At 47.7% G+C, this 22,834-nt stretch overlaps 3 protein-coding genes across 3 annotated transcripts; all 3 read right to left on the reverse strand.

The window, feature by feature from the left end:
- Window positions 1-1,650: 1,650 nt before the first annotated feature.
- LOC309891361 (keratin, type II cytoskeletal 6A-like) lies at window positions 1,651-8,346 on the reverse strand (the record flags this gene model as incomplete). Its single annotated transcript, XM_082785725.1, has 9 exons — window positions 7,873-8,346; window positions 7,256-7,464; window positions 4,680-4,740; window positions 4,010-4,105; window positions 3,654-3,818; window positions 3,178-3,303; window positions 2,848-3,068; window positions 2,219-2,253; window positions 1,651-1,850 (listed from the first exon to the last, which is right to left on the reverse strand). The coding sequence occupies exons 1-9, from the start codon at window positions 8,257-8,259 to the stop codon at window positions 1,651-1,653; spliced, it is 1,500 nt and encodes a 499-aa protein (XP_082641851.1). The 5' UTR covers window positions 8,260-8,346.
- A 1,887-nt stretch (window positions 8,347-10,233) lies between these two features.
- LOC309891358 (keratin, type II cytoskeletal 75-like) lies at window positions 10,234-14,017 on the reverse strand (the record flags this gene model as incomplete). Its single annotated transcript, XM_082785722.1, has 9 exons — window positions 10,234-10,478; window positions 10,584-10,618; window positions 10,900-11,120; window positions 11,500-11,625; window positions 11,828-11,992; window positions 12,269-12,364; window positions 12,485-12,545; window positions 12,851-13,065; window positions 13,523-14,017. The coding sequence occupies 9 exons, from the start codon at window positions 14,015-14,017 to the stop codon at window positions 10,261-10,263; spliced, it is 1,632 nt and encodes a 543-aa protein (XP_082641848.1). The 3' UTR covers window positions 10,234-10,260.
- Window positions 14,018-18,031: 4,014 nt separating this feature from the next.
- On the reverse strand, window positions 18,032-22,519 carry LOC309891359 (keratin, type II cytoskeletal 6A-like; the record flags this gene model as incomplete). Its single annotated transcript, XM_082785723.1, has 9 exons — window positions 18,032-18,228; window positions 18,337-18,368; window positions 18,651-18,871; window positions 19,110-19,235; window positions 19,466-19,630; window positions 19,871-19,966; window positions 20,162-20,222; window positions 20,783-20,997; window positions 22,010-22,519. 9 exons carry the CDS (start codon window positions 22,517-22,519, stop codon window positions 18,032-18,034), a joined length of 1,623 nt encoding a protein of 540 aa, XP_082641849.1.
- Between the last annotated feature and the right edge of the window lie 315 nt (window positions 22,520-22,834).

Genomic DNA, 22,834 nt, shown 5'->3' on the forward strand with positions numbered 1-22,834 from the left:
GGAGCTAAATCCCTCCTGTTTTCCATGCGGGGCACTAGGAATGAGCAGCGGGAGCTCTGCGTTGCTTGCATTTTGCAGGTCAGTGTAGCTGGGCAAAGGCACAGCTCTGGCTGTGGGAGCACACAGCGATGCTAACACGCAGCACAAGCTGCAGGTGTGGAACCAGCCTTTCCAGAAGTTTAGCTCATGTGCGTGGGATCCATCTTTCCCAACTTTAAAACATCTCTTTGGAGCGTTCCTGCAATGGCATCTTCAGCCAACTGCCTAGAGCCCTTTCGGTCCCATGGAAGGAGGTGTTGGGGGACGATTAATCTGACCCCAAAGTGTCTGTTTCTGTCCTTTGATTGGATCTGATGTAGGTGTTTACAGCCAGGCAAAACCAGCCCCACCTTCTGGTCTTGCTCTGTTTGGCTGTGCAGCTTGGAAAACCTCCCAAAGCACTGGAGTATTGCTGCTCCGTGACCCCTCTCCAATGCACTTAGCATCCCGACCCCCCCCGCCCCAGGACTGAACCAGGGAGCAGGATAAGGGAAGGCTCTGAGAGGCAGAGGTTGCCTACGGCAAGTCTTTAAACCTTATTTTAAAATTACTTGTAAGTGATTTTTACAAGGACAGATAAAATCCACACTGTTCATAGTAAGGCTGATTGCAGTTTATTGGAGAAATTTCATAAAACTCAGTTCAACAGGAGCAGAAGCTGAGAGGAAACAGGCTGGTTACATTTTGGCATGTAATTCTCTAACCCTCTTCCTTGCCTCCCTCCTCCTTCCATAAAAAGGTGGGGGGAAGCTAAGAACAAAGGCACTATAACAGATGTTTTCTTGTGTTGTTTTCTTTCCAACCCTTGTGCTGTTATTTTCTCTAGGCTGAGTTCCCTGGCTGGTGGAGGGGTTGGTTTGCTGCTGAGACAAGTGGGTTATGTGCAGCATATAGCAGCCTGTGGGTTATGTGCTCTTCTGGCTCGAGTTACACGTACTGGGTGGGTGAGGAATTACTGTGAAGAGCCAGCCCCTTTCACCTCTGGAAAATGAAGGTTGTGTTGTTGGATGTGGGTAGAGCTGGAGAGCCCTGGAGCAGATAGAGAAGTGACAGCAGAGCAAGAAAGTTGGGAAATGGAGCAACTGCTTCTTGCTGAAAGATGCTTTGTTCTCAGTTCTGCAAGCCCCTGGGGACAGCAAGCCCAACAGCAGGGAGCAGGGTTGATCAGGAGGGAACATAAGAGACTGTGGTATCGGCACACCTCCTGGTTTCTGTCATGAGCAGGTGAAGGGACCGGTTCTGCTTCCATGTACATTGGTGTAAATCCAAGTCCTGCATCTACTCTGGATTTACACCAGGACACCAGAGCCAAGGGGACCCAAGGGATGCTGCAAGCTGAGCTCTAACGATGGCACCCATTAGTAGGAAGGCTGATTACTCATTGCCAAGCAGTGCTGGGCTTCTGGTCAGCTGGGGGAGAGTTTCTGCGAAGGAATTAAGTGGGCTTGGAGATGTCTCTCTGCTGATCCAGGAAGTCGTGCTGGGAGTATGGTTTCCCCTAATGGGAACGCGGTAAGCACGGCTCTTTGGATGCTGTTAATAGCTCTGTGCTGGCAGCAGGAGGTGGTGCTCAACCTCTTCTGCTCCAGGGGAGCTGGGTGCTGCTGTGACTTAGCTCCGATAGCTCTTCTTGGTGGTGGTTTTCGACACAAACCTCATGCTGGAGCTGCTTCCTGCACCAGAGCTGAATCCAGCAGCCAGGCAGCTCCCACTGCCGGCGCTGGCACTGCCGACCCCCAGGCCAAGCTTGCTGTTGAAGCCTGGCCCCAGTGTGGTCCCACCTCCGTAGCTGCTCCCAGATGAGACCACGGCTGTGATGGGAGACCACAGGGGAGAAGGTTAATTTGTTTGGGATAGTACAAGGGCACTTCAGCGTCTGCAGTTATGTGTGGATGGTTTTCCTCACACAGTCTACCACTGCCTGTATTTCACAGATGATATTCTTTAGCTTTTCTTAACGTCTAAAACCTTTCATGATCAGAGTTGGCCAGAGAAAAGATGCATCAGGCTCCTTGGCCACCTCAGTCTTACAAAGAGTTACAAAACCCATACACTCCATTTTTGTGCTGGTAGCTAATAGCTGCGCAACTCATTGTGTCATTGCCAGGCCCAGGTACATCTAAGGAACAACTCAATGAATACTCAATCTAATCAGTCTATTAAGAGCCAGATTACTTACAAATATTCACTGCACCAACGCCTTCTCCAGCCAGCCTGGAAGAAAGAGGACAGAGAAGAAAGGGCTCATTATTTAGGATGGTTTCAAATAACAGTTTGGCATCAGTCCCGTTCAATAGCAGAGTGCTCTGGGATTCATTCTCATTGATGCAAAATTGCACAGACCTGCTTGTGGAGCTGAAGCAACATTTACCCCTTGCAGAGATCAAACCCTGAGGGTAATACTCACTTCTTAGGAAACAGCAAGAGTTAAAGTTTAACCACTGCTTAAGGTATCAAACGCAGACTAACGAATGTCCAGTAGTAATTAAATCAGTTGAGATATGCTTCCAGTGCATTGAGCTGCAGCTGCTGCAGAAAGGAAGCCAAAATTACTCAGCGCAAAATACTGAACTTCAAAAGATGGGATTTTCCTGTCCCTCTTCTGTGGAACCAGCTGGTATAAACAAAGGCATTTGACTTTGCTTATGTCTTCTGCTGGGAAATCTGCAATGCGTGCGGGTGCAGCCCTCCCTAAAGCTCACTGCTCCTGGAGTTTTGTAGTCTTTCCCTTTTTTGTTGCAGATAAATATGAAAATATTTATGAGTTTAGACATTATTTGGATTGCAGGGGCACGAGGAGCCACCCACCTGCTCTCCTCGCCCTCCAGCAGCTTCCTGTAGGTCGCAATCTCGATGTCCAGGGCCAGCTTGACGTTCATCAGCTCCTGGTACTCGCGCAGCTGCCGGGCCAGGTCTGCCTTGGCTTTCTGCAGAGCATCCTCCAGCTCGGCCAGCTTGGCTTTGGCATCCTTGAGGGCCATCTCCCCACGCTGCTCAGCATCTGTGATGGCTGTCTGCAGACTGGCACACTGCAAGAAGTAGAAGTGTGTCTGGTGACCCCCCAGTATCCAGGCATCCTCGCAAGAGCACGAGGTGGTGGAGGTGCTCCCACATTTGGAGGGGTTCTGCACACCGTACCTGTTTCCTCACGCTGTCAATATCTGAGTGGAGCCGCTGCACCACGCGTTTCATCTCTGAGATCTCCACCTTGGTGTTGTGCAGGTCGGCCCCGTGCTGGCCAGCAGTGAGCTGCAGTTCTTCGTACTGAGAAGGGCAGGGGCATGAGACACAAACAAGAAGTCATTAAACTCATTGGTAGGGGCTGACCCTGCTCTGATCCTCTCGACTGGGTCTTCTGTCTCTTTCTGTACTCAGTAAAGGTTTGTCCTCATGAACTTTAGCATATTGCCTTTCTCCCTCCATCTCTCCTTATTCTCCTTTACCTCTCCTTCTCAAAATGGCATGTACAAAAACCTCAAAATCTTATCCAAATTGACCTGATTTTGCACCCTACTCCGTAGTTCTACCTGCTTGCACTCTCCCATATAGAATAGGCTTTGGCAACTGCTAAGCAATAATTTTCTAGCTCACTTGATTAATTTTCACATCCTCACCTTGCTCTGGTACCAGGACTCAGCCTCTGCCCGGCTCCGGTTGGCGATGTCCTCATACTGCACCTTGACCTCTGCGATGATGCTGTCCAGGTCCAGGCTGCGGTTGTTGTCCATGGACAGCACCACGGAGGTGTCGGAGATTTGTGACCGCATCTGAGACAGCTCCTGTAAGTCCAACAACATTTGTGCTCAGGCCCGAATATTGACCCCAGTGCTTGTCCTAGAGATTATGCATAGTTGAGTGGTAGGGGTGGGAGGGAGCTGCAGCTCTGAATATCTCTTTTGGGCCTGTTTGATCCTGCTGGTAGCAGGAAAATGGGGAAATAGCAGAAAAAGGAAATCTGACAAAGTCTTACTGCTTCGTAGAGAGCTCGCAGGAAGTTAATCTCATCCGTCAGTGCATCCACCCTGGTTCCCAGGTCCACCTTGCTCATGTAGGCAGCATCTGCATCCTGGAACCATGACAATGGAGATGGAAAACCTATGGTGGTTTTACACCTTGCCTACCTGCTCCCTTGCACAAAGACTGGTTGTCATTTTATGCAAACCTCAGGAGACAAACCAGGACTGGGAGGGTCTTGACCTCTGTGCCTTTAAACAGAGACAAGAGCAAGTGGATCAAACTGATTTCTTCCTTTTTTTTTTTTTTCTTCATTCTGCATTTCCTTTGAGAATGGGGATAGCCACAGACCTAAGCAGTTTTTGACATATCAGAAGCCACTGGATTTCCCATACTTTGCCTGTGCAAAGGGGCAGAATGGCTGCAAGGTATGGATGACCCAGGTTTGGTCTTGTATCTTGGGGATCACAGCTCACCTGGATTTTGGATGAGGGGCCTGAAACAAGAATGAGCTATTGCCAAGGACTGACACACTGGCACAATTGGGTGTTTCATCTTCAAGGAGGGATGACTACACATTTGCTAAGTGCTTTGCCCAGCTTGGCATTGCCGGATAAAAAGGATCATTTGCATTCAAATGCATTTTGTCTTTAAAAAGTGTGTCCCTTCTTTGTTGTTGGCCTCACCTTCTTGAGCAACATGAAGTCGTTCTCTGCAGTCGTGCGTTTGTTGATCTCCTCCTCGTACCTGTTGGAAGAGGAGAGGAGCATCGCTTTACAGCTCCCAACCTCCCCGCCTGCCACGGGGGTATGGAAATCCCTCCTCCACCCATCCATGTAGGGTGCTGGTGGAGAGAATAAAGAGTCTGTTCCCAGGGACTTTTAGAGCCTGTGCGTGGATCTCGGGAGAAAACAACATAAATAGCTACCTGGTAATGCACGTCTGTCCTTGCTATGTCAGTGCATATATTATGTCTATTATTATATATATATATATATATATCACAGATTGTGATAGAAAGACAGCACCCTTGGGCTAGGTGGTGGAAGGAGGCCATCTAGAAAAGCTGCAGGCCTTCATTAAAGGCACGTTTTATCCTCCCTGACGTTTTCGCTGTGAATGGGAGCCTTGTACTCCCCGAATTTTCTCAGGCCGAGAGGGCTGGGTGGAGCCGGAGCTGAGCTCGCCGCCGCCGCGCCTGCCTTAGTCAGAAGAGCCGGGATCTCCGACGCCAGCTCCCGTGGTGGCTTTGGGAGGGCTGGGGACGGCCGGGGTATGGAGAGACGAGGTTGGGAGCGGGGGATCTCCAATGCCAGCTCCTGTGGTGGCTTCAGGAGGGTTGGGGACGGCAGCACCGTGCGTCCCACTCCTGGGGAAGGATGAGAACCGGCACTGGCTGTGGAGCAGTGCCCGGCTCAAATGAAGTGAATTAGGTGCAGGAGATGAAAGGCAGGAGTTCAAAGGAAGGAATCCGTGCAGCTCATAAAAACATTAGCCTTTCATGACCTTTTTGTTGGGGAAGGGCTTCAGATTTCATCTCAGGAATGTCCAACCCTTAAAATCATTGCCATTAAGTGCTAGGCTCTGTATAGATTTGTGGGTCTCTAAGCTCTTAGCCACGTAGAAGAAGAAAATTAATTTGGCATATGTCTAATTTCTAATTACTGAATTGATTAATATTTGACTCAGAAGAGCAAAGCATTAGAAAGAATAATTTAGGATCCACAAAGTGTAAAAAAAAAATAAATTTACAGGCAAGGAGAACAAATTCCTAGCAAATTTGTTTGTTTGTTTTTTTGCTAGGGGACAGAAGCGGTGACGTCCCCCTGGTAGGTGCAGGTGTTGTTGCCACAATGCAAGGTGATGATGACCTCAGCTAAGAGCTGAGCTGGTTGATGTAATTGAGCTTTTGCCCAGAGATTCCCCGATCTGGAGCCAGCAGGAATATTTGCCACTTTATGTCAGATGCAGGTAGAACATGAAAGCCTGAGCTAAGACGTCACCTTTACTTTTCAAATGATTTCTTCTCTGAAGCCATGGTGAGCACAAAGATCTCTCATCTGAGCAATCTCTGCTGCTGCAGACTGTGCTAATGGTAGGCATTGTTTTTCAAAGTTTAACATTGCTTTCACTATGGTCCCGAGAGAATAGGAGGAAACTCTGACCCAGGTAATCAACAGCATTATTGTGCTTATGGCAGGGATTCATCCCTATTCAGCTACCTGGAAATTGGATATTTTGGGTTTTCCTTCTGTAGCTGATGAAGAAAGATACTTATCCCATCCTAAAATGGATGGGATTGCCCATCCAGCTGGCTAATTTCTAGCCGACTCTGAGGTCTAGAATGGCCAAACTGACATAGGACAGAATTTTTCTCTGCTAAACGTTCCGTTTCTGAAGTCACAGGAAACCGTAAAAGAGGCCTGAACGTAAACTGTGCCGGATGATTTCTCTGCCCCAAGGCAGTCGTTTCTGTTCCAATGCTTGTTTTAGGCTAGAGGCACTGTTGGTAAAGGTGGCAGAAAGTGTCAGACGCGTGATCTCCCGAGAAGGGCAGAGCAGAGGGTTTTTGGCAGAATGCGCGTGTCCTTGTTTTGAATTGCAGCCTGCTCCTTGCTCTGCCTCTCGTTTTTCTGGTTCCAGATTGACAATTTAAGCTCCTTACTTATTCACATCCATTAAGCAGTGTATCCCTCGTGGGCATGGTAGCAGACAGTAAGGCTTGATAGATGTTTTTCCAAAGTGCAAAGAGTGGATGAGAAGGAACACCTCCTCCTAACAGCCTAAAGAGTTAATGAGCTGAGCTGAATCCCTCGGCAGAGACTTCAGTGACTTTCCACAGGGTGGAAATTAACTCCTGGCTTTCAGGAGTGCTAGAACTACCAGGTACATCCATATTAATCAGCATTATTACTATTTTTTTAATAAAAGAGAGACAAAGAAACAATTAAGCACACACTTAAAATTGATCTTTCCTTTTAGGAAGATTTTCTCTCCTGGAAAGGAATTCACATCAATAAGAAATGTGAGTGTTCAGAGTGCTTGTATATTAAAAAAAAAAAAAAAAAAAAAAAAAAAAGCGTATGTAGAGTGCTGCTGCTGCTATTTATATGCAGCTAAAGTGAGGGGAACGAAGTCATGTTAGTCCTTTCTGAGGTTTCACAGTTTTTGGTTGCCTTGGGTCTTTTAGCTCATCCAGAAAGAGGACAGAATGAAGAAAAACTGGATGGGTTTCTTTCTTTCTTTTGTGTGTGTTGCTTACCTGATCTTGAAGTCTTCAACAGCATCCTGCATAGCCTTCAGCTCAGAGCTGAGCTGCAGCCTGTCCCCTCCTAGAGCCTCAAGCTGTCTCCTCATGTTGCTGATGTACACTTCAAACATAGGCTCAATGTTATTTTTCACAACTTTTTGGTCTTTCAAGAGGCTCCATTTGGTTTCCAGTACCTTGTTTTGTTGCTCCAGGAACCGCACCTGAAACCCACCAGAGCAGTTTAAAGCATTCAGAACCATCAGTTTAAGAACTGCCTCACTTTTCATGAGAAGTGAGCTTTAATGCGAGGGGTTTTGTTGTTTTAATTCTGTTTCATGTAATTTAAAGTGGGCTTTAGATAGTGATATCACTGATAGGAAAATTTGGAAACCGGGAACAGTATTCAACTGCAAAGAAACCTGCAAATATAGTGGGCTCCATATCCAGACTGTCTACAAGCTCTGACAGTGGCATAATGTTTACAGAGGTAGTAAGCCGAACAAGTTCCTGAGCACTAAGATTTAGAAGTGAGGTTTTAGAAGCTAGTTTATAACATCGAGAGCAACCCGGATCCCACTGTACTTGCAATGACAAACACGCTGGGCTGGATGAAGTGAAACACGTCTTACCTTGTCAATGAAGGAGGCAAATTTGTTGTTGAGGGATTTGATCTGGTCCTTCTCCTCCTGACGCACTCTCTGCATGCTGGTGTCAATCTCCAAGTTCAGAGGTGCCAGGAGGTTTTGGTTGACTGTGACCCCTTGAATACCCCCAGGGCCGCATCCTCCTCCAAACCCAAACCCAGCTCTGCCAGCCCTGTAAGCAAACCCACCGTGACCTAACCCGTAACTGTATCCTGGTCTAGCAGAGCAATACCCTCCACTCATGGAAATCCTCTTGCTTCTCCCTAGGTTGTGAAGGCTCCTGCTGCCAAAACCACCGCTGATCTGTCCTATGCCTCCACCACTGCTGCAGGACATGGACATGGAGCTGAAGCTGCTTCGGTTTACAGGCATAGTGGCAGAAGCAGCACTAAAACCCTTAGCGAGTCCTCCTGACCTAGTGCCAACTGACTTCTGTGCGACTGTTTGCTGGTGGCAGGAGCAGAGGATGATGAGGTGAGATGGCAGATGGGCAGAGATCTTCCAGAGTTGGGAGCTGGAGTACCCCCCTGCCTTATATCCTTTTGGAGAGGGCTGCAGCCCAGTTGACTGAGCTAATCAGCTTGGTATGCTGGCACATGGCCACCTTTCCCAGCCCGTTAATCACCTGGCTCACTAATGCAACAGGTTGGCAACCTTCAGGCTCATAAAACTAACTGAAATTTCTAACCTGTGTTTTTCAGAGTGGTGATTACTGTACTGGTGGGAATATATATACGTATATGTATATAAAAAATATATCTGTGTGTCTGAACATTCCCTTTGAGCTTGCTTTTAGCTAGGTGTCAGTGCCCATTTAATTTAAAGCTGACAGGACTGCATTTTCCAGAAGAGGGAAAGTAGAGATGTTGAAAATACTAATTTGATATGCTTCACTAAAGAAAAATCTGAATTTGCTCCTCAATTGCTCCTGGGGTAGGAGTGACCTGCCTTGACCTAGGAAAAGAGAAGTTAGATGTCTTGGTCTATGCTCCTCAGCTTTGCAAGCAAGACTTCATCTGCACAGTGGTACTTCTGATAAAGATGATAATTTGGGAGGCACCTGTGCCTTTCTGTTGGCTACAGGGGGAGCCTGGATGCTTTGCCTAGCCAAAAGGCTGAAAGCAGATAGTCCCCCAGAGAACCGGCTGCCATGTGAAACTCCAGGCCGTCAGATACCTGTTTGCTGTTGGATAGCGTTGGAATAGCCTCCAGCAAGCCAAATACCTGTTCTGCTGGTGTCAGGAGAAATATGGTCCAGAGATGCCAAAGAAAGACGGGCAGGTGTTAACAAGGACAAGCCATTTCCTTTCAGGTAGCGTGTTATTGTGCTTAGATCTGGAGGATTAATGAAAAGCAGGGGTTTATTGTATCGCCTTCTCTTTAGGCTAGGAGTCGGCGTGCCCTTAATGTGCGTCACGTTTACCTCTAGCGCTTTAGTCACTCAGCAGGGTTGTGTCAGAGACTGAACCAGCACAATCTGCTGCGGTAACCTCGGCACAGGGGTTGTTCCTTAATATGGGCTTTGGTGCTTTTGTAGTTAGCCTCTCATTTCTGCTGTTCAGGGGAGGGGAACTAAGCCTTCCTTACTCTCAGGGTCTAACACATCTTCAGCCTATGTCTAAGAACTTGATTCTTTCCAAAGAGGTTGAGTTTGGGGGTTTAAAGGGTCTTTTACGTTTCAAATTATGGTAATGTCAGTGATGGCATTGTATTAAATCCTACAGCTACTGTGTGTACAGAACACAAGAGCTGAACTACTTGCTTGTTGGGGGAAAAAATGGCTTTATATCCCTCCCTGACTCCTAACATAAAACCTTGAAAGGTTACAGGGGTTTGGGTGTGATCAAGGTGGCCTGAAGCTGCAGAGATGTTGTAATAGAGAAATGAAAATAGAAGGACATCGTCACTAATGCCTGGTAAGGAAGGTGGTATTTTCCTTTTCTGATGCCAAAAAATCATGTTCACGCAAATGGGAATGGAACATCACATTCCCAGTTCCTCTGAGATGTAAGTGGTACTCGTGGAGTTTCAGTGAGGGCAGAGGAAGGAAAGGTCTCAACTGTTGTGTGTGTGACTTGTGTTTCCCTTCAGCTCTGCTCTGCTCTGTCAGGTGCTCTTTCCCCTGTGGCGCTATAAAGTAATTGAAATTGAAAGGAGAATGCAACAGAATGAATTTCACGTGCTTTTTATTAGACAAATTCTGGGAAATGAGGCTTTCAGAGAGTCAAAAAACAAACAGGAGCATGACATGTTTTATATAAATAAGGACAGACAGCTTTGACTTCCAAACCTTTTGCAAGTAACAGAGTAAAGATTGCACACAACATGAGAGGAAGGTTGGCACACATGGGCTAGCAGTGCTGATGTCTGACTTTAGTAGCATCTCTTGCTTGAAGAGGTGGTGGAGACGTACTTCATGCTGGAACTGCTTCCACCAACCACGCATGACCCGGCCATGCCTTGTCCACCTGAGCCGAATGAGCCGAAGCCCATTCCTCCAGCACAGACCCCACCTCCAATACCGCTGCTACCCCCAAAGCTGTGAGAGTTTCCACTTCCATATCCTGATCCTACAGAGGTTCTGGTCACAGCTGCAAGAGGAAAGCACCCGTGTTAGAGGCATCCACAAACAGTGACCCCTGAGTGGCAGGCAGAGCAATGTAAAGGTCACAAAACCGTCTTTACAAGTTACTTACAGATATTCACTGCACCAGCACCTTCTCCAGAGAGCCTGTTAGGGAGCAAAAGGAGACAGTAAGCTTTTAAGGGGAGCTTATGAACAGGAGCTGGTTGAAAAAGCAGCAGAACTTTTTTGAAATGTTTTTGGTGGAAGTTGCAAAGTTTGCACAAAAAGCTGCCGTATTCCTGAATGGCTCATCCTCGTGTGCAATTGCTCATCTCTAAACAGGTTCTGAGCCCTCTGAACGTGGGAAGCCCAGGGGGCCTTTTCTAAACCTGACAAGGGTCTGTGACCCCATTGCACCACTGGAAACTGGAAAAAATTGCACCCACCTGCACTCCTCGCCCTCCAGCAGCTTCCTGTAGGTCGCAATCTCAATGTCCAGGGCCAGCTTGACGTTCATCAGCTCCTGGTACTCGCGCAGCTGCCGGGCCAGGTCTGCCTTGGCTTTCTGCAGAGCATCCTCCAGCTCGGCCAGTTTGGCTCTGGCATCCTTGACGGCCATCTCTCCGCGCTGCTCGGCATCCGCAATTGCTGTCTGCAGACTAGCGCACTGGGGGGGAAAAACAGTGGTTGAATTCCCCATCTAGAGCACAGGTCAGTTCTTTGTACCCCGGAGTTGTGATGGCTGGCCTAGGTGCAGAAGATGCTGAATTATCACATAGGGCTTCTTAACAATCACTGGCTTGATCCATGTTTTGGGCCAGGTCATAGCCTAGATTTAATCTAATTTCCACGCCTCTTCGTATCTCTTCAGGTTTATTAATATTGTCACTCTTTGTGAAGTTACTGCACTGAGATAAATGCTGTCATATTCACTCCCTATCCAGCAAACGCACTGAGATGCATTTATTTTCATTCACTGGATTTGGCTGGGCAGCCAAGGCTAGGCCACAGGAAAAGTCAAGTCTTTGCATTTCCTCTCCCTTTACCTGTTTCTTCACGCTGTCGATTTCAGACCGCAGCCTCTGGACGTGGCGGTTGAGCTCGGAGATCTCCTGCTTGGTGTTGCGGAGGTCGTCCCCGTGCCTGCCTGCGGTAGCCTGCAGCTCCTCGTACTGTGGCGGAGAGAGGAACAACCGGTCAAGGTAAAATCCATCGGGTTAGTGCGAAGCATCGTGGGGGAATGCGGGTGTTTGTGCTCAAAGCATGCAGCTGTTCTCAATCCCAAATCAGCACTTAGAGCTTTGTAGGATTTTTAGATCTGAAGGATCTGGGGCAGGGGGCATGGTTTGCCCAGAAGCCTTCCTGGGCACTCACCCTGGACTGGTACCAGGACTCAGCCTCCTCTCGGCTCCTGTTGGCGATCTCCTCGTACTGAGCTTTGACCTCTGCAATGATGCTGTCCATGTCCAGGCTGCGGTTGTTGTCCATGGTCAGGATGACAGAGGTGTCAGAGATCTGGGTCTGCATCTGAGACAATTCCTGCAGAGGCAGCAGGCATTTGGGTGAGTCACAGGCGTGAGACTTCCCCTCTTGCTCAAGGGGCAGAAATGCTCCAAGCAGAGGGCAGAGCTGGGTGTCCAAAGGGATTTTTCCAATAAGTTTTCAGGAAGGGTTTATACAGCAGGTGAAACGGAAAAAGCATTGACTTTTTAGTGCAAAGCGTAAAAAAAAAATAAAAATCTGTCCTGAGCTTCTGAGGTGGGAAAGGGAAGCAAGGGCATTAGGAACTAGAAGGGCATGAACGCGGGTGCTTACTGCTTCATAAAGGGCTCTGAGGAAATTTATCTCCTCCACAAGGGAGTCCAGCCTGGCTTGCAGCTCAGTCTTGTTCATGTAGGCACCATCCACCTCCTAGAAGAGGAAACACATCACAAAAATGAAGCAGTTTTCAGAGAAGCTGCAGGATGTTTTTCTTGCTGTGGTCATGCAGACAGCTCGCAGGCCTGGGAGGTGCAGCGTGCATGCACCCACCTTCTTCAGGATCACAAATTCGTTCTCAACAGTTGTGCGCTTGTTGATCTCTTCTTCATATCTGCAGGATGGAAATGGAGGGTTGGTCTAGGCTGATGCAGAAGTCATTTTATTAATAACTTGTTTTTATATGTGCAGTTTTGTAGCTTGGTCTCTTAGCTCTATGGCTTTCTGCCTGTGACTTTCAGCCACAAGGCACAGAGATTCTCTATGTCACGTATGCAAACTTAATCCTGGGCCTTTTTCAGAAGATTATATTAGCAAAAAAGCCCTTCTTGCCTTGTCTGACTGCACTGGTGCAACAGAGAGCTGTCATCTGTTGCAGCCCACTTGCCGGCCAGGCAGACCACAAATGAACAGACTTACTTGTTCTTGAAGTCCTCAGCAAGGCTTTGCACCTTGTTCAGTTCACCTCCCAGGTTCTCCCTGTCTGCCAGCAAGCTGTTCAGCTGTCTCCTGAGGTTGCTGATGTAGGTCTCGAAGAGGGGTTCAATGTTGTTTCTAACTGTTTTGTTCCCCTGCTCTTGCAGAATGGCCCATTTGGTCTCTAAGACCTTGTTTTGTTGCTCAAGGAATCGGACCTGAAAAGAGAAAAAAGATATTTCAGAAACAGTGGCTTCAGGATGGTTTCCCTAAGAGAGGCCAGGTACCATCCTGCTGAAAGGGGGGAGCTCCCAGCCTGTGGGAAACAGCTGTCACTTCATACTCAAAGACTGGGCAATAGCACAGATTGCTGAAAGACACATAGACGGAAGCAAATGTTACAAATCTATGTTAACATTCCTGACTATATGGCAAGCTCTGCTTCCTTACATCCTATATCACCATTTTCCCTCTGCTGGCTGGTCTTCTCTTAGCATGAATGTGTGGGACAAATGGTCTCAAACCCAGCACCCCTCGTGTTTTATTCCCTGGCTGCTGCTGTTAGATATGGCAGTACACGAAGAGTTAAATTGCTGATAAAGATAGAACGTGCCCTTATTTGTGCTTCTCCACTGAAGAATCAGCACAGCATATCCAATAAATCTCATGTCTCACCTTGTCGATGAAGGAGGCGAATTTGTTGTTGAGGGTTTGGATCTGTTCCTTCTCACCCTTACGGATATTCTGGATGTTGGGGTCAATCTCCAGCTTGAGAGGTTTCAGAAGGCTCTGGTTGACGGAAACTTCGTGGATGCCCCCATTCGGAACAGCAGGGAATCCAGGGCCACCCATGCCACCACCAAACCCAAAGGCACCACCAGATGCGCCACCAAAACCATAGGAAATTCCAGTTCCAGCACCAAAACCTGCAGGTCCATAGAAGCCACCACCCCTTCCAGCTACGGAGATCCTATTGCATCCACCGACATTGTAGAGGCTCCTGCTTCCAAAACCTCCACCAAATCTTCCATACCCAGCAGCGGTGCCGCAGCTTCCACCTTGGGAAGTTGACCGTGAGATGAAGCTGGTGCTGCAGGCGTTTGGGATGAAGGCAGAAGCGGCACTGAACCCAGTTTTGCACTGGTTCCTTGCAACACACTGGCGAGACATGGCAGCTGATGTGAGCAGGGCGAGAGCAATAGGGAGAATAAAGCAGTGAGGAAGTGGATGAGGGAGGGAAGATGAAGTTGTGCTCCCCAGGCTCAGGCTGGCCCTTTTATACCCTTACAAGCTGGGGATGGGTCTGGTGTGGTGCTCATCTTACTGATTAACCGGGCTCGGCACGCCTAGCAGCAATGCGAACGGTGAGTTCATTGTGAGCACACGCACCTACGAATCACTTGGAAAGTTGCAGGAGTTGCATTTTTTTGTGACAGTCATGGTCTGGCTGTTGAAATATCTGTGAAAATGCTAAATGCTGCCTGCTCAACTTTTGTTCGTGGCCGTCCATTTCCCACTCCCTCCTTTCACCTCTGCAGTAGATTGGGCAAGCGCTCACTCATCTGTATTTCACGGATGAATCGATCCCTTTCTTGCGTAAAAGCACATTTTATCGTTTTACAGTGGTCCGAGGTTTGAGAAACCTGTTATTGTGGGTCTGTTTCCTGTTGCTGTGGTTCTGAGTAAACCCCAGCAGGGCATCAGCACCTCAGGCCCCAACTTGCTGGAAAGTCTGGACTCCTGTTCTCATGCCCAAACGAGGCATTGAAACCAGAGCTGATACAAGAAGGAGAAAGAGGTGATGGAGGGAAGCCAGAGGAGTAATGGGGCATTAATGGAAGTCTTAGACCATCAGCTATCAAAAACCACATAGGGAATGGGAAAGACATGAAAGGTAGTTTTGTGAATGGTATTTTCGGATCTTTTCTTTCTTTGAAAAGTGTCTACGTTTCATCCTGATTCAGACTGACAAGTGATGAAATATCAGAATATGACTTGGGAGGGAGTTACCGCTGGCTGTGACGGCACAAAACCTGAGCTGGCGATTTCTCAGGGCTTCACCTTTGCGGATTGTGTGCCCGTTTCCTGACTCACGGGGTGACCTTGTCTCTACCCAGTGGGAAGCCTGGGAACAGGCTTCTCTCCCCACATCTGTTGTCTTCCTTTTTCAATAACTCTTACTCACAAGGAAATTGAATGCCTAGGATTTGGGCTTGTAGCATTGTTCACAGTCAACTCCCTCTACTCTTATGCCGCGTAGATCCCAGGAGATGTCAAGCAGTGCATTTCTCCAGAGAGAGATGCACAAGCTGTCTTGACTTGCCCTATGTATGCTGTGTTGTAGCGCTGTATGCATGGGAAGTTGTCCCAGAGAAGGTGGGATGCTCAGAAGTCACTCCCAGTATCTTGTCTGGATGCCCATAACTTTCCAGGGATGGACATGCTTCTCTTGAACCCTGCAGCCCCGGGAGTTTGCCAAGGTATGTCTCTCTTGTGGGTGTCCAAGCTGAACATCAGAGGAGCAGCACACCTGCAGAGCATTGCTGGGAAGCTGTAGCCTTTCCCAGCCATTAAAAAGACACATGCAGGCTCTGGGATGGGAGCAGGTGTTCTCAGATGCGTCTTTCAAGCGCACGTTCGTGCTTGCCATTTCACACTTGGAGGCTGGACAGTCAAGTGAGTTTGGTCAGAAGGTCCACTGAGGGTGATTTGTGGATGCCTGTCATCTTTTTTTGCCTTTTAGCCATGCTTTTCCTTTTTTTTTTTTTTTTTTTTTTTTTCCCCCCACGTTTTTGCTCCCTATTCTTCTAATGTTTCTCTTACACACCCTGGAATGAAGCTAAAATAACTGTCCTGGGAGTGTTTTGGCTACTGTGAGTTACAACACGCAGCAGTTTTTAAGACAGCTCCTCAGTCACAGAGGAGCTTCTGTGACTAAGCCACCAATCACGTCTGTCCTGAAGAACTGTGTCAAAACGTTATGGGTAGCAATTAGCAATCAGGGTATTTGGAGGCAGAGCTCCCTCCGTGCTTTGCAAATTCGAGCCCCTGAGTGCAAGCACTATTCCTTGCCTTATGACTAAGGTTTTAATCTGGGCTGCACTCATATTAACGAGGGCTGTCCTCCCCTGCTGGAATACAGCCCCAGGTCATCGCTGCATCTATTTGACAGGTCCTGCTGGAGGGAAAGCAGGAGGTTACGTAGCTGGAGATCAGAGCCCTGGCAGAGCCAGCTGTCCCTGGCCAGGACAGCTTGGCCATGTACCCAGAAATGGGAATCTTTGTCCTTTTTTTTTTTTTTTTTTTTTTTTTTGGGGGGGGGGGAGAGGGGGCAGGGGTATCTTGCTCAAAAAGGCATGCCTGGGGAGAATGAATCCTGGCCTCAGCCTTTCCCATGCTAGGTGAAGAGCTTTGTAATCTCTACGTTATGACTTATGCGATGATGCAATGGATGGCATCCATCTGCTGTGCCTGTTGGCTATATACACTGCATCCTGTTCGGTTAGGGAGAGTGTTTGGGCAGCAGAGAGGAAGACCATTACTAAGCCTTGCCCAAGCTGCTGTTTGGAGGGAGGAGGTTGCTCCTTCCCAGGAAGGAGTACGTAGTGGGAAGAAATGCCTGGAGAGGTGGTGGGGAAGGAGCAGAGAGCTGCAGCAGACCCATAACCAACCAGCAAGTTTTTGGGAAGGAGATTTCCCAAGGGATATGGAGAGGAACGTGCTGAGTTCAGAGCATCCTAGAAAATTATGGGAAACTGCTGGTCTTGAAGGAAAACCAGAATACAGTCTGTCATTCAGAGACTGCTGGTCCTCCTCTATTAACCCATTGCTGAGTATTTTCCTAATACATCTCTGAATGTTTCCTGATCTTACTGAAATACACAGGGGGTTGGGACTCTTTCTTTGTCACACATTTTTTCAACTCATCTTCCAGCAGTAGATCTGTCACTTCTTTGTATCCTTCAGCCAGATAATGCCCAGCTTTTACTTCTCAATTAATCTCAAGGAAAGGTTGGACATGGTGCTTAGGGACATGGTTTAGTGGGTGGTAGGGGGATGGTTGGACCAGATGTCTTGGAGGTCTTTTCCAACCTTAATGATTCTGTGATTCTCTGACTTGCTACTTCTGACAGGTATTTTTTTTTTATTATTTTTTTTTTTATGGCTATTGAATGGGAGACAACTCCCTTCAGAGTAGCATATGAATATTTGTAGTCCAGACTCTCCACCACTTATAGATTAAGGAGACAGAACGAGAGCATCCGAGGCCTGAGATGAACTCCTCAGACGGGGTGGCCAATGCTCGGAACAGGAGGGGAGAGCTCTCAGGTGTTTTCACGCTGGCATTTACACTTAGATGAGACAGCTCACAGTAAATGGGGTTTTAAGATGGAGTGATATTCTTGAACAAGTCGGGTGGTTGCTCTGACTCCCCTGGTAATTAGTTCCCTATTGTTAGAAGTTTATGCAGGTACATCACACACTTGGCACTGCCCTTTGCACCCCCTGGGAGTCGGGCTGTTGGCTGTTGTACTGGCTGGGAGCTGCATAGCAATTGAATCTTAGACCTTTTCCCCTGTGCCTTTCCCACTCTTGCCTTGGCGTGCCCTGTGTTTAGCTTCCAGGTGTTTTACATGCACAATGGGGAGAACTAGTGCATTGAAATCAACAGCAGACCTCCCCTTGGTGCTACGCTGTACCTGTGTTTTGGCTGCTGCTGGGGAGATGCAGGAAATGTGGATGAGGAGTAAAAATCTGTGCCTTTAACTGGGCAAGGCCCTAGGAAAAGTGCTTGTTATCTGCATTTGCATTTGCTGTTCCACGTCTTTAATTAAAAGGTCCACGCAATAGAATAAATTACATATGCATTTTTATTAGACAAACACCAGAAAGTGAAGAGAGACAAACAGTCATGGGACACATTTTATATACAAAATCCGGCCAAAAATGCTGAGCTGTAACAAGCAAGTTGCAAATTTAAAACAGTTGGACTCATGTTCAGTAGCAGAGCCCTACACGACATGTGCTAGACAACACGGCTGAGAGAGGGTTCCTAAAGTGAGGCTCCTGTGCGACAAGACATAGGGTTTAGGTGGCCCTCGTTCCGTTCACCCCAACTATGCTTTAATAAAGGACCAGTGTTAAGGTGTTTTCTGGCGAGTGAAGGCGTCTGAAAGGAAACCTTTAGCTTCTGTAACTTCTTCTGGTGGAGGAGGTCGAGACAAACTTCACGCTGGAGCTGCTGCCACCTCCGAAGGTGGTGCTGCTCACCCCAGGACCGCTCCCACAGCTGAAGCTGTTCCCCATGTTACAGATTCCCCCTCCCATGCTGAGGTTGCTTCCTCCTCCGTACCCTGTTCCCACAGTTGTTCTGGTCACGGCTGCAAGAAGGAGAAGGAAAGGCGTTCAGTCTCTCTGGGTATTGGCTTCTCAGTACAGAAACACAATAATGCTCAAATCAGGTAATTGTGTATATTTCAAAGACTTACAGATATTCACTGGGACGCCATCTCCGGCCAGCCTGTTAGGGAACAGAACACAGCAATGTAAGATGGTAAGAAAGAAAACAGTTGATAGCATGAGAAAATACAGGGGACATTTTTTAGAGACGTCTGGGGAGAAAAATGAATATGTGGCATAATTTGTGGATACTTCTCACAATGTTACTGAATTAACCAGACAACCTTTCCCCCTGCCCCTGGATACCCCATTTCACATGTGCATTTCAAAAACGCTGAGCATCCCCAGCACGTGTGTTGGATCCTCCAAAACCGGGACTACAAGGGTCGTGCTTCCCACCCACCTGCACTCCTCGCCCTCCAGCAGCTTCCTGTAGGTCGCAATCTCAATGTCCAGGGCCAGCTTGACGTTCATCAGCTCCTGGTACTCGCGCAGCTGCCGGGCCAGGTCTGCCTTGGCCTGTTGCAGAGCATCCTCCAGCTCGGCCAGTTTGGCTTTGGCATCCTTGAGGGCCAGCTCCCCACGCTCCTCAGCATCTGCGATGGCTGCTTTCAGGTTTGCACACTAGAGAAAAGAAACCTCTGGTCAAATTGCCCGTACGGGCCCGTGGCATGTTCTACCCTGAAACCACAAGGTCTCATTACAGCACCACCAGTTTAAGCAGTTTTAGCAGCAGTTCTGTTTTTTAGAGAAAAAGGGTCAAGCTGAGCAGAACTCAGTTAGGTTGTTTTTAATGTTTTCCTTCCTCCCTGCCAATCTAGGGGGCAAATTGGTTAAAAGGATGGGTTTTCCTGCTTTTTACCTGTTTCTTCACGCTGTCGATTTCAGACCGCAGCCTCTGGACGTGGCGGTTGAGCTCGGAGATCTCCTGCTTGGTGTTGCGGAGGTCGTCCCCGTGCCTGCCTGCGGTAGCCTGCAGCTCCTCGTACTGTGGCGGAGAGAGGAACAACCGGTCAAGGTAAAATCCATCATTTTTTCAGTAACACAGTGTGTGGCAAGGTGGGTGCTTGAAAGTAATGGGTGTCTCCCCGAGCCCACACTAGCAGCTGAGTTGCTGTTGTGCAACGTGCAGTAGTGGAGAAAGTTTTCTTGGAACAGTCCTTTTCTGTTCAAGACAAGACATGAAGATAACAGCACGGAAAACCCCAATTCCTTCACCTTGGTTTGGTACCAGGACTCGGCTTCAGCCCGGCTCCTGTTGGCAATGTCCTCGTACTGAGCTTTGACCTCCGAGATGATGCTGTCCAGGTCCAGGTTTCGGTTGTTGTCCATGGTGAGAACGACGGAGGTGTCAGAGATCTGGGTCTGCATCTGAGACAGCTCCTGCAAAGTGCACAGGGACTAGGTGAGCTCACTCGCTTGGGAGATGCCTTTTCATCCTTACAGATGAGCATGCAGACCTGGGAGAGGCTACAGATTGTTATCTAAGGAGCTAAGACAGTTGGTGTAACTCTAAAGAGGTAAAGGATTTAGCATCTCCTGGGGGGAGAAATTAAAGGCTTTCAGAGGAACGGAGGGAGGGAAGCTGAGGACTGAAATGTCTTGGGAGGTGGTTGTACTCACTGCTTCGTAGAGGGCTCTCAGGAAATTAATTTCTTCAGTCAGCGCATCTACCTTGGCTTGTAGTTCAACCTTGTTCATATAGGAAGCATCTACATCCTGGAGGACGAGAGAATTAGGTAATACATTTTAAACTCTTGTTCGCAAGTCAGGGATGTGCTTATCTCCGCAATAACAGGCCAGGGAAGAAGGCATAAAAAAGCATTTAGAATATGAATGGATGGATTTGTGAATGAATAGGTGATTAGAGCTCTACAAATAATCATCAGATGGTGTTCTGCAATTTTCTCTCACCTTCTTAAGTGTCACAAATTCATTCTCTGCAACTGTACGCCTGTTGATTTCATCTTCATACCTAATGGAGGGAGGCAGAAGAAGCATTTGTTTAGGCAAGTAACAGACAGAGGTGATTTTAGTTTGCTGGAATGAACTTCCTTAAGAGCATTTTGCATACAATGTTCTTTTATTTTGCAGAGCATCTGAATAAGAGACCATGAGCATGTTCCTAGGCTAAACTAGTTAAAACAAGTACATCTAATTTTTTTTTAAAGAATCTCTGCTGTTCCTTTTTTCCTCTTTCTGGCCCTTAGTCATACTTCTGCTTGTCTTAAGCAAATTAAGCATGCTGTCCTGAAACTTTCAGACCTACCATGTAATTTTTTTTCCTCGGTAGGTAATTTAGTTAATAAGTCTTTGATCATATTCTAAATTATTCACAAAATGTTTGTGTATTTGGATCTGTTACTCCGTTACCGTTTATCTTGAGAAAATGGCACAGCCTTCACTGTCGGGAACTCCTGTGTCCTGTTCTGTTTGTTAGAGGACTTGTCTGGATCCCCCCCTTGGCTTAAGGATGTCAAATGGAGAAAGGCTGCACCTACCTAGGTAAGTAGAGCACTCGCTCAATAGACTTACTTCTTCTTGAAGTCCTCAACCAGGTACTGAGTGTTGACGAGCTCTCCCTCCAGCCTTCCCTTGTCACTCAGCAAACTGTTCAGCTGCATCCTGAGGTTGTTGATGTAAGTCTCAAACAGCGGCTCCAAGTTGTTTTTAACTGTTTTCATCCCCTGCTCCTGAAGCAGGCTCCACTTGGTTTCCAGCACTTTGTTTTGTTGCTCAAGGAATCGGACCTGCAAGCAGAAATATGCTGAAGATGTTTTGAAAGAGCAGAGATTCTAAGAGAGCTTCCTTTACAAGTGTGGGATCTCAGTGGGTGAAATACCCTTTCCAACTGGTTGTCATAGCCAAATTCTCCTCTGACAGAAGCAGGAATGTGCTATTAGACTGCAGGGACCCTGGTCAGTATTCCAAAAAACTCTGAAACGACCATGGATTTCCTTGCACGTGCTTCCCCTTCTTTCTTTTGATGAAGCATGCAAGGTGCATACATTTTGTGTGAACAGTGCATGCAAAAACAGATAAGGAATAAAACAGGGTTTGCAAACTTATTAAGAAAAGAATAATGAAGTGCCAGTTTCCCCTCCCTTCAGCATAGCTTCTACACTCCACAAAATCTCCAAAATAATGTAGCGTTTTCCTTGAAATCAAAGAGGAGCTGCTCAACCAAGAGAAATCGAGCAGGTGCTCTTGTGCATCTAATACAGTTAACAAGGAAATGAAGTGGTTCAGACAGAGTCGGATCAGATTTTGCTCTTTTGAACTAACAGTCCAAACGTGCTGGTACTGTTTCACTCAGAGCTTTAAATGCCTTTCAGGAAAATTCAAGCAGCGAGAAGCTTACTTCTCCCTAGGGCCAATTTATGCGCTTCCTTTCTTGGTTGTTTTGGATGGGTTGCTCTCATTTCATCTGAACCGTCTAAAAACCTGTTATCAAGGCTCCTGCAGTGCTCAGTGCAGAGAGCCCAACACCTCCACAAGGATGTGGTTATCTCTAAGAGCTTTCTTTCTCCACTGCCTATGAGATGTTACACAGCAAATGAAGAGGACCTCGGATACTGGATGATTAATTCATAGCAACCACTATGTAGCAGGTACCATTGCCTGGAATTTCCAGGGACTGAGGCATCCTCCAGTCTTGTTCCTGATTTTCATTCCTTCTTGCTCAGCTTATGTGCTCATAATACAGCTAAGAGACCCCATCAAAAAATGAGGGCAAGATATTTAGGGAAGCTCATGTCTCACCTTGTCAATGAAGGAGGCAAATTTGTTGTTGAGGGTTTTGATTTGTTCCTTCTCCTCCTTTCGGATCCTCTGGATGCTGGGGTCAATCTCCAGGTTGAGAGGTTTCAGAAGGCTCTGGTTGACGGAGACTTCGTGGATGCCCCCAGCTGGGAATCCAGGGCCACCCATGCCACCACCAAAGGCACCATATCCATAGCCAAGGTTAGCTGGCATGCCAAAGCCACCACCACAACCGTACACGCTACCAGCGCCACCACCAAAACCTGCAGGTCCGTAGAAGCCACCACCCCTTCCAGCCACGGAGATCCTCTTGCATCCTCCAACATTGTAGAGGCTTTTGCTTCCAAAGCCACCACCGACCCTCGCGAACCCACTGCCAGCATTGCAGCTTCCGACCCGGGTGACGGAGCGTGAACTGAAGCTGGTGCGGCAGGTGTTTGGGACGATGGCTGAAGCAGCGCTGAAGCCACTTCTTCCCCTCTGAATCCTCACGGTGGACTGGCGAGACATTGTTGGCTTTGGGCTGGGATGGATGCTACAGCAAGAGCAAAGGAGCAAAGGTGCTGGCCTGGAGCAAGGAGTAGGAGGAAAAGAAGAAAGATGAACCTGTGCTTTTCACGAGCTCAGGAGAGCCCTTTTATGCATTTATGAGACTGGGATGGGTTTGATGAGGTGGATCATCTTTCTGATTAATTAGGCTTGGCATGTCCAACAGCATTCTGGAGAAAGAACTCACTCCGCACACACGCCCTTCTGAAATAATATAGCCAGGTTCTGAGCAACAGTGGTATTGTTTGGGAATAACTGTCGCCTTCTGCCGTCTTT

This window comes from Aythya marila, assembly GCF_965140915.1.
Source record: "Aythya marila genome assembly, contig: HAP1_HAP1_SCAFFOLD_193, whole genome shotgun sequence".
In the NCBI taxonomy this organism is placed as follows: Eukaryota; Metazoa; Chordata; class Aves; order Anseriformes; family Anatidae; genus Aythya; species Aythya marila.